Below are 15302 nucleotides of genomic sequence, written 5' to 3'. Positions count from 1 at the left end.
ACACATCAGTTCTCCTCTCAGCTATAACTGACAGCAACTGATATATAACTGACAGCAACTGATATATTTCAGTTCTGACAAAATGTTGTCAGAACTGGAAGGTATCATTGTCAGAAGAAAATTGTGAGTTTCTGAGTGGAACTGATGGCAAGGTAACTATGAAATGTTCATTTGAAGTTACCTCATGTGTTTATTTTAAATAATTTTACTCAGTACAGGTTCCCTTTAAGATGAAATGGTGCCCTAGTTAAGGTAGTCACTTTGGCTTCCCTGTATGGTCCTTTTGGCAATCTAAGATAGGAGAGAGGTCAGAGAAAGCGGCCTAGGCCTAGGTTGCCTTGTGGATGATCCTGCTCATTAAATAGGCCTTAATTATTTTAACCAATATATATCTGGTCTTCTGAAGCAAACAATCTTGATCATTTTGGGTAGCCTTTTCCTGTAAAACACGCTCCCTGGGAGATAGTTCTATGGAGAGGAGAAGACGGATCAGTGGGATTGAGCTAGTATTGCCTGTGGTAAGAAATAACTACAGAGATTAAGCATGATTATTTGGTGTCCCAATTGCTAATGCCCAGTTAGCGGGCATTGGGGGACACCTGTGAAAAGTGTTTATAGCCCTTAGGCAAGTCCAGAAGCTGAGAAGTGAATAGTGTTATCTTCAGGAGGTAAGGCAGTCAAGAAGATGGCAACAGGCTAACCGCAAACTCGAGAGTCATTCTCATACAAAAGTGCTGGAAATTACTGTAAAATATTAATAGTATTTTATAACTAAGCCTGTATAATTAATTTTTAATAATTTAACAATGAAGATTCAAATTCTTGCATAAACCTGACTGCTCTCGCTAGAGGAACAGCTTAACCTCTTGAGGACTGCAGGGCTAAACCCCCCTAGTGACCAGGCAATTTTTAGTTTAAAAGGCCACTGCAGCTTTAAGGCCAAGCTGCAGGGCCGCACAACATAGCACACGAGTGATTCCCCCCCCCCCTTTTCTCCCCACCAACAGAGCTCTCTGTTGGTGGGGTCTGATCGCCCCCCCCCCTGTTTATTTTTTTTTAAATAAATATTTATGTTGCTGCTTTTTTTTCAAAAACCCCTCTTCCTTTAAATCCCCTCCCTCCCTCCGTCCCTCCCTCCCCCCCAGCCGGCCAATCACGCAATCGGCTGTCATAGGCTTCTGCCTATGAGAGCCGATCGCTCTCTTGTCCCCCATGGGGACAGCCGTGTCACACGGCTGTCCCCAGTGCAGCGCTGCTGCTCATCGCAGCGCTGCACGTAGTATATAGACGGCGTGATCGCCGTCTAACAGTCTCCCGAGCGGCAGTAGCCGCTCGGAGACTGAAGGCGGAGCTCCGCTCCGCCCACCAAGCAGGAGATGCGCGCGCATCTTGCGCGCGATCTCCTGCAAATGCAAGCCCCAGGACTTTCCGCCAATCGGCGTTAGGCGGTCCTGGGGCTGCCGCCGCGGCCACGCCTACTGGCGTGTAGCCGTCGGCAAGTGGTTAAAGGGAACCTTAAAGGGATACTGTAGGGGGGTCGGGGGAAAATGAGCTGAACTTACCCGGGGCTTCTAATGGTCCCCCGCAGACATCCTGTGCCCGTGCAGCCGCTCACCGATGCTCCGGCCCCGCCTCCGGTTCACTTCTGGAATTTCTGACTTTAAAGTCAGAAAACCACTGCGCCTGCGTTGCCGTGTCCTCGATCCCGCTGATGTCATCAAGAGCGCACAGCGCAGGCCCAGTATGGTCTGTGTCTGCGCAGTACACTCCTGGTGACATCAGCGGGAGCGAGGACACGGCAACGCAGGCGCAGTGGTTTTCTGACTTAAAGTCAGAAATTCCAGAAGTGAACCGGAGGCGGGGCCGGAGCATTGGGGAGTGGCTGCGCCAACACAGGATGTCTGCGGGGGACCGTTAGAAGCCCCGGGTAAGTTCAGCTCATTTTCCCCCGACCCCCCTACAGTATCCCTTTAACTGTAGAAAAAAAAAAAAAAGAGTTTCACTTACCTGGGGCATCTACCTGCTCCCTGCAGCCATCCTGTGCCCTCGCAGTCACTCATAGCTCCTCCGGTCCCCCGCCGCCAGCTAATTTCATTTTTGCTGACTCTGAGTCGGCAGGCCGCCACGCGCATTGCACCTGCAACGTGTAAAAATGTACTGGTTAATGTCCGCGATAGCTTCCTGCACCAGCGGGAACGCGTGCAGAGGTATGCGTGGCAGCCTACCGATGCCGAGTCGGCAAAAACAAAACTATCTGGTGGCGGGGGACCAGAGAAGCCATGAGTGACTGCGAGGGCACAGGATGGCTGCACGGAGCTCGTAGATGCCCCAGGTAAGTGAAACTCATTTTTTTTTTAGAGTTAAGTTCAGTACAGTACACGCTGCTTGGCTATAGCTATTTAGTGCGTTTGTATAATACTCATATTTTCTGAGAAACACTTGTTAAGGGAAACAAAGGTTGAACTTACCGGTATGTAGGTGGCTAAAGTCAGAAGTAGTTAGGGTGCCCATACATCTAGCAATGAGACATGTCTAACTCTGATCGAATCTGAATAGAGAGAGGTCTTTCGGCTGCCAATACACCGCAGGCCGATTCCTGATTGATTTCAGCATGAAATTTCTCGGGAATCGTCCGAATCTGCCACAGACGAGTCTGCGTGTCCGATTAATACATGCCACCACTTTTGGCCGAAACTGGTCATATTGTTGATTAGGCATGCTCTTGGTGGAACGGATTTTCATCCAGTTCGATAATAATAATTATCGAACCAGCTGGTTGATCGACTGCCAAGTCAAGAGATGCATTGGCACCTTTATCCCCATCCCATTCTTCTTTATAGTCCCCATTCTCATTGTCCTCATAGTCAAGTGATATTTTTCAGTGCTTTTGTTGTAGTCTGTGTTCTGTAAGTAAAAATATTGTCTTAACCTTTCCAGTCTAAATGGAGAGATGAGAGTGCGAAGGGTTAATTGATTTTTGCTGTTTCTAGCCACACCCCCTTCAGCACCTCCCTTTCCCTAATAATTTATTTAATGTCCTAACTAGAGGTGATGTGCCTGGATATATGTATGTTTAAATGGAGAGATGTCTATTAGTAGCGCTACTCTAGGAAATGAATTGCAGTCACTGATATAAATAGAAGACTTCATTTATTCAGTGCATCATGGAGTTCACCTATAATATACAAAGCAGATTTATTATATGAACTGTTTTACTGTTATAACTGTGAAAGATTTCATTGACAACTATGTTAATGAGTATTTATGGCTTTGAACTTGGCAAGCAATGGCATGGAACTGCATTGTATGGCAGATCCTCTGGAGAAAAAGTTTGGGAACCTCTTTGACTTCTTCATCCATTGCTGTGTTCCTGCTTTGTAGCCTTGTCACTTGCTCGTCAAAGTCTGCTGCTTCCACTGTTTATGGCTGTCAGCAGCATCTCACATCTGCCAGTGCTTTTTTTCCATACCATCTGACCTGACTCTCAACACAAATTGATAAGCTATTGTTGGAACTAAGATCGTTCCAAACTAGTTCAGACCAGCTGTATCAATTGCATTAGAAGTCAGGGACAATAGTGGGTCTGATGAGAACCAGATTGCTAGAAAGGCCGCAAAGGCCTAGGTCTAGGTCAGCTACTGCATAAGAGGAGGGCTGGACATGGAAGAATGGATCGCTGAATATGAAAGAGGAGGCTGCAAGTGGAAAAGGGTGGATGAAAAAAGGGAGCAATACATAGGAGAGGCTTGTTGCCTGTGATGGGGAGCCTGATATAGTAGAAAGGAGCTACCGTACAGGGATGTTACACATGGAAGAGGGGCCTGCACATGGAATGCGAGGGGGCTGTAACACAACAAAGTTGAAGATAAATCCAGCCTTGGCTTTGCTTTAAAGAAAATCTGTAAGGAAACAAAGGGCACCTGTAGGGTTAGGCGGAAATAGCTGAGCCTGATCGCATCTGCTCTACTGCGCAGGCGCAAAAGGACTCGCGCCTGCGCAGTAGAGCGGATCGCTTGGGTTCGGTTATTTCCACCTTTACCCGAATAAAGAGTATCTAGTACGCCAGGATCGCAGTAGGTAAATATTAACCTCGCCGCGATTCGGGGGGTACCGGCAAAGCAACGGAGGGACGGAGGAGGACGGGGAAGCCACATTATGATCCAGAGGCTTCCCCCTACCATAAGAAAAGGTTGAGAAAGGCTGTTCTAAAGGCATTGTAATTAAAGCCCAGTACACAATTTCAATTATGATTGGCCAATTACTGACCAATTTTATCACTTTCATGTACCACAAGGCCTGCACAATCTGCTCCCAGTATTCAATATCTGTTGACCATACCTCCCAACTTTTTGAGATAAGAAACAGGGACACTTAAGCCACACCCCTAATCATGTCCCTGACACATCCCATAGTCATGCATACCATAAAGATTTCATAAGAAAAAACGTCGTTTTATAATTCAAATCACATCAGTCCTTTCTATCCTGGTTCATTTTCCTCCATGTTTACATTTGGAAATAAAATATATATCAATTTAATTCATGGGATGATGGGAATAAAGTTTTAAGTCAATGAAACACATTTTTTCCAGTAGAAAAATACATATATAAACGCAGATCTGTACATGAGTCCTGAAAAAGGGACAAATGAGGAAGAAAGAGGGACAGAGAGATTGGGTTCCCAAAGAGGTACTGTCCCTCCAAAAAAGGCACAGTTGGGAGCTATGATGTTGACCCTCATATTACATGGAGTTGGTAAAATTGGCCAGTCATTAGACAATCAAAATTGATGGTTTGTACCAGGCTTTAGTTCTTATCTAGCAAAGGCTTCTCTGGGAAAATGTTTCCTTGCTGTGATACCCGTAAAGGCTGGACTGCATCTCTCATATTCCCCTGTGCCATCTGTGGCTGTATACGGGAAGTGGTTTGCTGTTCACATCACTTATATTTATTTTTATTACATTACATCTGCTCTGTCATTCACCCTTCATACATACTGGAGGCTATACACTGTTTTACATTGTTTTTTATGTTTAATTAACATTGTAATTTTTTTATGTGGCTAACAGACCATTGACTTCAGATGCAGGCTTCGTATCAATATAGTGTATTGGGACTTGTTACCACTGAATATATAAGACACAGACAGGCCCTTAGAGGAATTTATTATACTGGATGTATTGGACATAAACTTATTATATGATCCAGGCTTCATAGGTTCATCGATCACCTGCAGTGTTAAAACCACTGACAGGTGGATTGAATATTATTGTCTGTCTTTTCCCAAAGGTACCTGTCAAGGAGTGGGATATATTAGGCAGTTCTTGAAGGTAATGTGATAGAAACAGGAAACATGGATCAGCATAAGGATCTGGCCAACTGTGATTAGAGCTAAATTGTGATGAGTACCGATATACCACTGGGTCAGAGCATCTCCAAAATGGCAGGTCTTGTTGCTGGTTCCTGGTTCCTTGTTCCTGGAATTTAGTGGTTAGTAAATACTAAAAGTGGGCCAAGGAAGGGCAACCGGTTAGTCCAGCAGCAGAGTCATGGGTACCCAAAGCTTATTTTCCATGGGAAGGCAATTTTGGTCCATTCCTGCAAGAGAGCTAATTTAATCACTTCCTGCAAAATGGACGTTTTAAAATGTCCTGTTTTTGGCATACGTATTAGTACACCGCCTGGTCAGTTGGGCGCAGGGCAACGGTAAATACTTCTCCCCCTCCGAGTTGTAGTAACTTGGAGGGAGAAGTAATTTGGGCCCCGTCTTATGCGGTGCGTGGAATATAGCATTGCAGCTCTAGCTGCAGGTTCATCTGGCCATACGCACGTGCATGCGCCCAGATGACCTGCTCCGGTGTTTTTGCACTCATCAGTGCAAAATGGACATTTCAAAAAAACCTGTTTTGCAGTGCAGATGATTGAGATACTCCTGCAGGTGTACAGGGAGTTGCGCGTACACGTGCACGCGCTCGTGGTCACTTTCTGCCACCTATGGGCGGTCAGGAAGTGGTTAAATGTGGAGCAAATTGCTTAAAAGTAACTACAAATCAGGTGCCCCTGCCCCCCAAGTAGAAAAACTTTCAGTCCCTCAATCAATCACAATACTCTCATCCCCCCCCCCCCACTTGGTGGCCATGAAGCTCATCTGTCATGTGTCATACAGTGTGACCCTTATAATCCCCCAATGAAAGCAAGGAAGCCCAAAGCACTTGAACTGAAGGATGGGAAGGGCTCCTGTATTAGAGAGAGGACATAACCGGCCCTTGACCTGAGCGACTGGAGCGGTCGCTCAGGGCGCCGACTTCCAAGGGGGCGCCTATAGCTGGTTACCTATACTGAGGGCGCGTACGTTAAAAAGGGGCGCTGGGAAAAAAGGGCGCCGGGTTTTTAACGATAAGCATTGATAACGTTTAAAAATGTATTGTACTGTATTTCGTTTAAAATTAATGTTTTATAAAGTTATAAATCATTAAATAATGTGCATTAAATCGGCAATTGTAAAAACGTTAATCTTTCATTTAAATAGTGAAACGTATAATAACGTTTAAAAAAAAAATTACTAAGTAACCCTCCCTGTACCTACCCCTAACCCCTAGACCCCCCTGTTGATGCCTAAACCTAAGACCCCCCCCTGTTGGTGCCTAAGTAACCCTCCCTGTACCTACCCCTAACCCCTAGACCCCCCTGTTAGTGCCTAAACCTAAGACCCCCCTGTTGGTGCCTAAACCTAAGACCCCCCTGTTAGTGCCTAAACCTAAGACCCCCCTGTTGGTGCCTAAACCTAAGACCCCCCTGTTGGTGCCTAAACCTAAGACCCCCCTGTTGGTGCCTAAACCTAAGACCCCCCTGTTGGTGCCTAAACCTAAGACCCCCCTTTTGGTGCCTAAACCTAAGACCCCCTGTTGGTGCCTAAACCTAAGACCCCCCTGTTGGTGCCTAAACCTAAGACCCCCCCTGTTGGTGCCTAAACCTAAGACCCCCCTGTTAGTTTTTTCGTTTAAAAATAATGTTAAAAAAAAAATGTACTGTTTTTCGTTTAAAAATAATGTTTAAAAAAAATATTGTACTGTTTTTCGTTTAAAAATAAAATTTAAAAATGTATAAATCATTTAATAATGTGTAATCATGAGAAACAGTAATAAAACATTAAGTCTCCGGGCGCCGCTTTTAAAACGTTATTTTTCTCCGGCGCCCTTTTTTCCTATCGGGCGCCCATTAAACGATATTTATTATAGGAGTGAATGGCGGCGCCCGATTTGTCCACTAGCCTCAGGCGCCCGAATTTACTGTTCCCACTGAGGGCACCTACACCTGATTTCCTATGCTGGGGGCACCTATAGCTGGCTACCTTTACTGAGGGTACCAATATCTGGCTACTTATACTGGAGGCACCTACACCTGGGTACCTATACTGAGGGCATAAACACCTGGCTACCTATACTGGAGGAACCTACGCCTGGCTACCTATGGGGGAAATGGAGACCTGCAACTGACTTCCTATACTGGGGGCACCTATGCTTGGCAACCTATATTGAGGGCACCTACACATGAGATCATATACTGGGGGCACCTATACCTGGCTACCTACCTATACTGAGTCTGCAGGCTTTTTTTTTGGGGGGGGGGGCACACTGCAGCTATAACGCTTGGTGCAAATTGTCGGTGCTGTGCTATCATTCTAAATGAGTGGGGTGGGGGGGGGGGGGGGGCTAACTGTCCCACTGATTGTTTTTATTAATATTTTTGAAAGGTTCTAGCCTTCATATTTAAGTGTATTCAGGATAATGCACGCTTTCTATCCATTTGTGGTTATTAATAGTATATTTTCTATTATACATATTTGATGTATCACGGAGATCTGAGCATTTGGCGTGATGTGTCACAACTTCATAAAGGTTGGACACCACTGTCCTAGGAGATCTCTCAGGAGAAAAGGTAAAGTGTGTGTGTGTGTGTGCGTGTGTGTGTGTGCGTGTGTGCACGCAGAAAGAGGATAAAGAGGGGGGGGCACAAAAATCAGGTTTTGCTCAGGGCGCTGTAAAACCTAAGGCCGGCCCTGAGAGAGGATAACTAGTTGGGGCTTCCTATAGCCCTGGGCCCCCTTGCAGTTGCAGAGGCTTCTCCCCATAGCATTGCTTCTCAGCTGGCCATGGCAAAAAGGCCATCAGAGCACCCAGTGCCATACAGCTTGGGGCATATGGGGCTGCATAACATATTTATTATTTTATTTCCTTTTAAACAATACAAGTTGCCTGGCTTTCCCTTTGATCCTGTTTCTCTAATACTTTAAAGAGACTCAGAGCTGATGTAAGCAAAACGTTTTATACATACCTGGGGCTTCCTTCAGCCCGATACGCTCTGATAGCGCCCACGCCGCGGGTCACCGCACTTCCGTCAGTCGGCTCCAGTCTGACCTCAGAGAAGTGCGCTGTTTGCGTATCTATCCAGCAGCTGCGTAGAGGGCGCACTTCTCTGGCGTAGACTGGCCACGGCTGACAGGCGTGCGGAGACCCGTTACCGGAGCTGCGAGAAGAGGAGGACAGCTACGTGGGAGCGATCAGAGCGTATGGAGCTGGAGGAAGCCCCAGGTATGTATACAATGTTTTGCTTACATCAGCTCTGAGTCCCTTTAAGCCATAAACCCTGAACAAGCATGCAGATCAGGTGCTCTGACTCAAGTATGACTGGATAAGCCACATGCTTGTTTCAGGGCTGTGACTCAGATATTACTGATTCCAAAAGATCAACAGGACCGCAAGGCAACTGGAACTGTTTTAAAATTAAATATATATGGCAGCCTCCATATCACCATATCGCTTTCACCTCGGGTTCACTTTAAAGGTTTTGATTAATTGTATTTATTTCTGAGAGTTGTTTGTTGAGTTGCTTTTTGCTGACTTTTATTGATTAATTCTTAAAGGGGCACTATGGCGAAAAATTGTAAAACTTAAAATATGTTGCAAACATAAACAAATAAGAAGTATGTTTTTCCAGAGTAAAATGAGCCATAAATTTATTTTCTCCTATGTTGTTGTCACTTACAGGAGGTAGTAGAAACCTGACAGAAGTGACAGGTTTTGGACTAGTCCATCTCTTCATGGGGGGATTCTCAGGGATTTATTTGTTTTCAAAAGCACTTAGTGAATGGCAGTTGCTTCGTCCAACTGTCAAAAAACTGTGTAGCAAGCAGGGAAGCTGGCCAGCATCATTGTTTAAATGCTTTTTAGGGAATATCTTTATAAAGAATAAAAGCCTTGCTGAGAATCCCCTATGAAGAGATGGACTAGTCCAAAACCACTTCTGTCAGATTTCTGCTACCTACTGTAAGTGACAGCAACATAGGAGAAAAGTAAATTATGGCTCATTCTACTCTGGAAAAAAAGGTGCTTTTTATTTGTCTATGTTTGCACATATTTTTTGCCATAGTGCCCCTTTAAATAATATTTGTGATAGCCTATCAACTACTATATCACTTCCTAAATGTAAAAAAAACCCTGCTATACCATTTCAGAGCCAGGCAGAAGAGTTAAACTGGATAGAGGCATTGCACAACTGTTAAAGTTTTTATCTGAATGTTCATCCAGCGATGCCTGGAGAGATATGTGCGCTCACTTTATTATGTTCTATGGAAAGGGGGAGAGCAGCAGGAGGCAAACTGCTGTGGGGAATGCAATATGTCAGCTGAAAAAAACCTGAAAAAACATGGCTGGCTGCTTTTCCCGTAAGCGAGGTCTTGTGGACAGGAAGGGGTACATCTGTACAGTCATTAGGCAGTCACACAATCTGATCATAAATTATTAGTATGAGTTCAAGATACAGTAATCTAATGTCTGTTAGCCACTTCACCCTTTAGTGTTTTTTCACCTTATGCATCCGAGCAATTTTCACCTCCCATTCATTCACTAATAACTTTATCACTACTTATCACAATGACATTACAGGATGTGAAGAGGGGATGTGTAACAGAACAATCGCGGCTTCTCCATAGAAGCCAGTGATCGTTCAAGGGACTTATAATCAATGAATGGGTACTAGAGATGGCCCGAACAGTTCACACACGAACTTATTCACGCGAACGAACGCAAACTTTATGGCGGTTCGACCCGCCCCCTATACTACATCATTACAACACAGTCAGCAGGCACAGGATAGCCAATCAGGCTCCTGGAGCCCCACCCCCCTTATAAAAAGCAGGCAGCGTCAGGCATTTCACTCACTCGTGTGGCTGCAGTACCGTATATTCCGGCGTATATAGGACGACCCCCCAACTTTTCCAGTTAAAAGGAAGAGTTTGGCATATACTCGCCGTATAAGACTACCCCTCTTCACAACATGCCTCCTCTGTCCTCCTGGCCCACCCTGTATACACCCTTTGCATATTACTGGGTGCTGCAGTCATCCAGGGGAGGGAAAAGAGTTCAGGCTGTGCCATTTTAGAACTGGGTGTCAGGTGTGGGGTGTCAGTATTTGTACCAGACAGACCTTACCGGGTGCAGCAACCTTGGCGGAAAGGTCCGCTCTTGTCCTGGGTCCTTCTATGTCCTCCACTGTCCCCCTGCATCATTCATGTCCATGTCCCGTGTTTGAACATTCAAAGCTGCAATACAGTAGCATCTTGCAAGCAGCCGCTCGCGTGGGTAACAGGGCAGCTTCCTGGTCCCGGGTCACCTGACTGGTGACATGTGCGCTCCACAATTCAGTGTCTTCCTCTTCCTATGCACATGTCACCAGTCAGGTGACCCGGAATCAGGAAGCTGCCCTGTTAAGATGCTACCGTATTGCAGCTTTGAATGTTCAAACACGGGACACGGACATGAATGATGCAGGGGGACAGTGGAGGACATAGAAGGACCCAGGTCATGAGCGGACCTTTCCGCCAAGGCTGCTGCACCTGGTAAGCTCTACCTGACACAAATACTGACACCCCGCATCTGACACCCGGCGTATAAGACGACCCCCCACTTTGCAGAAGATTTTCAGGGTTCAAAAAGTCGTCTTATACGCCAGAATATACAGTATTTAGAGAAGGGAGAGGTGCTGCAGAGACATTAGGGAAAGCTTAGTTAGGCTTGTTAGGTTGCTCTTTCTTGCTGATCCTTATTGCTAAAAAGCACTCCTCATCCTCAACAGCTCTTTTGAGAGCTAATGTTGTTCTTGTGATCTGCATATACAGCCCTGTCAGTCAGTCTTAGCTGCTGAACCTTGGCCCCTTTGTAATTCCTACTGTGCCACTGCCAGGCCCAGCACATTCAGTGACTACCTGTGTGTGTGACAGCTGTACATTTGTAATACCCATCACTGCATATACCTACCTGTTGTTCACAGTGCACCCACCTACCTACGTGAGCGCACGCAGTGTCACTGTACCTGTTCGGTACCTGTGTGTGTGTGACAGCTGCACATTTGTAATACCCATCACTGCATATACCTACCTGTTGTTCAGTACACCCACCTACCTATGTGAGCGCATGCAGTTTTATATACCACCAGACAATGCACCTGGTTACGGTACCTGTGTGTGTGACAGCTGCACATTTGTGATACCAGTCACTGCATACCTGTTCACTGCACCTGTGTAACCGCACATTGTTGTACCAGCAGTCACTGCAACCTGTTCACTGCACCTGTGTAATCGTACATTGTATTAGCCAAGTCAGTGCATACCTTTCACTTCATCCCCCCCGCCCCAATATGGACAACACAACGCGCAGAGCCAGAGGCAGGCCACCTGGCAGGTCTGTTCGAGGTCGCGCTGTCGTGATTTCGTGCGTTTCTCGACCAAAGTACAGTATTCAGAAGAAGGCACATGCCATCAACCCCCAATATTGTCATAACATAGTTGACTATTTAACACAGAACACCTCATCTTCCTCAGCTTCCGCACGGAAGCGTGACATATCTTCCTCCTCCTGCTCTGATTCTGGCACCCCACTTAACACTTCGTCAGCAGCCATCACCAAAGTGCCATCATCACAGGGCTCAGCGGTGTGGAATTTTTTGTGTGTGTCTGCCTCAGATGAGAGCCATGCCATCTGTACTCTCTGCCACCGAAAATTGAGTCGTGGAAAGACCAAGACCCGCGTAGGGACAACTACCTTACGAAGGCACATGATTACAAAGCACAAACTGCAATGGGATGACCACCTGAGGAAAAGCTGCACACAAAAGCAAAGCCACACACCGCAGTGGAAGATACCAGGCCGGAATTATTTCTCAAAAAAGGCGATACCTAAACTGTACCGTGATGTTGAAAGAGTCAAGGGTCCATCTGACCACGGATGCCTGGTCTGCAAAGCACGCTCAGGCCTGCCCGAAGACTAAGTCAGTCCCCACACACAGCATCTCCGCATGCACGCCGTGTGACTGCCTGCCCCAAGACTAAGTCGGTCTCCACACAGCATCTCTGCCTGCAGGCTGCTTGACTGCCTTCTCCGCCACCACCAACAGGGTCCAGGACTCCAGGCGGATGCCTGAATTTTTAAGGCCGTTGCTAGCAGCGGCCGCTGTAATAATTTTTCTGCAACAGCTGCAACAACAAAACAAAAGACATGTACATGTGCCAATTCCCCTTCAAGATCGTTACTTTGCCACAGTGAAGGGGCTTGCGTATCACAATGAAACAATGACCACCGGCTATATAAGTGTCTCGGGGGGGGGGGAGCATACCCACGATATTAAGGTTGTTGCTTCATTGTGGACAGACCAAATTCGATCAGCTGGACAGTCACTGTTGTTCTGTCATTGAGCTACCTCAGACCGGTGACCATATGGGCTTGAAAACCGTCATGACCTGCACTCTAGCCATGGTGCACACCAGTCCAGCACGGCCGTCACTACACAAACAGCTGTGTGCGGTGCATTACACAGTGAGTTTGGTCTGTCAGTGTGAAGCAGTACTCTAATTACACTCCCTGATTGATGTATACACATGCAAGATGTTTTAAAGCACTTTAGGCCTCCAATTTAGCATGCAATCTGATTTCTGCCCTTAAAACGCTGCTTTGCGTCAAATCCAGATTTTTCCCCGGGACTTTTGTCGCTTATCCCACTCATCCAGCAAAAACTCCTTGAAACATCTTTTCTATCATTTTTGTGGCCAGCATAAATGTTTTTAGTTTTCAAAGTTTGCATCCCTATTGAAGTCTATTGCGGTTCGCGAAAGTTCTTTTGCCGAAGTTCGCGTTTAAGGTTCGCAAACCGAAAATCGGAGGTTCGAGCCATCTCTAATGGGTACTGCTTTCCCATTCATTTATCTCCGGGCTAACGGACGGCCCACGCCCCCCGGTGGTTGCAGCCCTACAAACACCGGCGGCTCCATTTTTTCATGGATGTAGCTCCCACGTCCAGCATGCATATTTGGACGTAGGAGCTACGTCCTTGTAGGCTAAAGTGGTAAAGGCCATGTGATTTGTAGAGGAAAAATGTTCTTTAAAGGAGTTGTCAGGCAAAAATTAAGAAAATTAGCGCTACTTACCGGGGGCTTCCTCCAGCCCCAAGCTCCCAGCACGTCCCTCGCCGCAGCTCTCCCTGCAGCCGTTCGCCGGAGCTCTGACCCAGTCCCCGGCGATGACATCAGAGCGACCTGGAGGTCGCCCTGTACTGCGCCTGCGCGATTGCCGCTGTCAATCACCGCCACGTGGGCTGGAGCGGACTGCGCAGGCGGAGAACTACTGCGCGCAGTCCGCTCCGGCCCACGTGGTGGTGATTGACAGCGTCGATCGCGCAGGCGCAGTACAGAGCGACCTCCAGCGAACGGCTGCGGGGAGAGCTGCGACGAGGGCCGTGCTGGGAGCTTGGGGCTGGAGGAAGCCCCCGGTAAGTAGCGCTTATTTTCTTAGTTTTTGCCTGACAACTCCTTTAAGTTTATCAAGAATTTTAAGAAGTTGAAGGGTGAATCTTAAAGTGGGATTATACTCAAGATTACATTTTGGCTTTAAAAAATTAAACACGGTAAAAAAAATGAATTTAAAATGCTATAAGCTTGGTCTGATGTCATTTGAGTGCATATTTATACCTCACTAAAGCTGACTGATATCATTGCTGGCTGCAGGAGAAATTATCAGTTAAGGCGGCCATACATCTGTAGACCTGGTGGGCAATCATCCATCAGATTCAATAATCATCAAATCTGATGAAAATCGGTGCCGCCAAGACCACACCAGATCAACACTTCAACCAACTTCGGTCGCTTGTATTGATCGGACATCTGGGAAATCTTGGGCTGACACTTTTGATCGGGTGCGCTTCAGTAACGGCATGGGATCATCATGAAGGATGAAGGCAACAGAAACCCCTGGCCATGTCCCCCACATGAAGATATAGATAACCCCCCCCCCCCCCCCCCCCCCCGTGCATTACTACTTTATCTGTCCAGTTCCGCCGATGTCTCCGCACTCTTCTTCCACATTTGCGTCCCACATTGTTGCCAGCGTATTGCATGTGTGCGTGTGTGACATTAAGTTAATACTTTCTATAATCCCATGTTGGTTAAGCATTAATGGGGAATGATTTGGGGAAACACTTATGGGGAATGATTTTACAGATTAGAATGTGGATGTTGGTGTTCCTCATGGATGGTTTGACATACTCCACAGGCTGCACAGCATTGATTCCAATTGACCTAGAAGTTCTGTGTTCTAATCAGATGTGTATGCTATAAAGAGACAAGAATTCTAAGTTTATTTTTTGCACAAGGCTGATATGTCATTTCTGCAGGTTATAAAACTGTGTGCTATGTCTGCTTCCCTTTATTTAGCTGTCAATCTCCTCTCTACTAGACGTGGTCACACGCCAATAACTCATGAAAAAAAGCCCTACCTTTCATGACCTCCCTGCCAAGTAACAATGTTGTCAAAGGAAAGGATGGAGATGAACTGGCAGCACTGATGGAGATGAGGGAAAGGAAACATGGGATATACACAAACACAATCAATAACTATAGTTTGACTGGATCTAGGAAGACATCAGATGAGTGCAGACAGTACAGAGTTACCCCCACACCTTCTTCTCATCCCCCTCCTGTAGAAGCTGTAGGTGACTCCTCTTCTCCTTCTCTGGGACTCCTGTAGAAGGACTGTGAAGGTATGGTGGCCCTCCTGGAGGGGAGACACTGTGTCCCTGTGGATCAACCCAGGTGTAGATGTGGCTAGAAACATGTCCGCCAGGTACCCGACCAGCGGAGAGCACAGAGAGTACCAGCTTCTGAGAGCCCCGCAGAGCCTGGAAGACAGATATACAAAGGTCAACTAACATTTCTGCACTGCAAAAAAGAAAAATACAAAAAGATACAGAACTTGACAG

The 15302-nt window shown here is 46.5% G+C and overlaps 1 protein-coding gene across 2 annotated transcripts in view; it reads right to left on the bottom strand.

Annotated features, from left to right (window-relative positions):
- The window catches only part of WHRN (whirlin), a 384594-nt gene that overhangs the window by 129643 nt on the left and 239649 nt on the right, over positions 1–15302 (bottom strand). For both annotated transcript variants that reach the window (XM_068248275.1, XM_068248276.1), the window contains exon 2: positions 15003–15221. In XM_068248275.1, the coding sequence (XP_068104376.1) occupies positions 15003–15221 (219 nt within the window). The remainder of the gene's footprint in view (positions 1–15002; positions 15222–15302) is intronic.

The sequence above is a fragment of the Hyperolius riggenbachi genome, chromosome 8 (genome assembly GCF_040937935.1).
Source record: "Hyperolius riggenbachi isolate aHypRig1 chromosome 8, aHypRig1.pri, whole genome shotgun sequence".
Classification (NCBI taxonomy): Eukaryota; Metazoa; Chordata; class Amphibia; order Anura; family Hyperoliidae; genus Hyperolius; species Hyperolius riggenbachi.
Note: the sequence above shows the minus strand (reverse complement) of the source record. Positions and strands in the feature narration are given on the sequence as shown.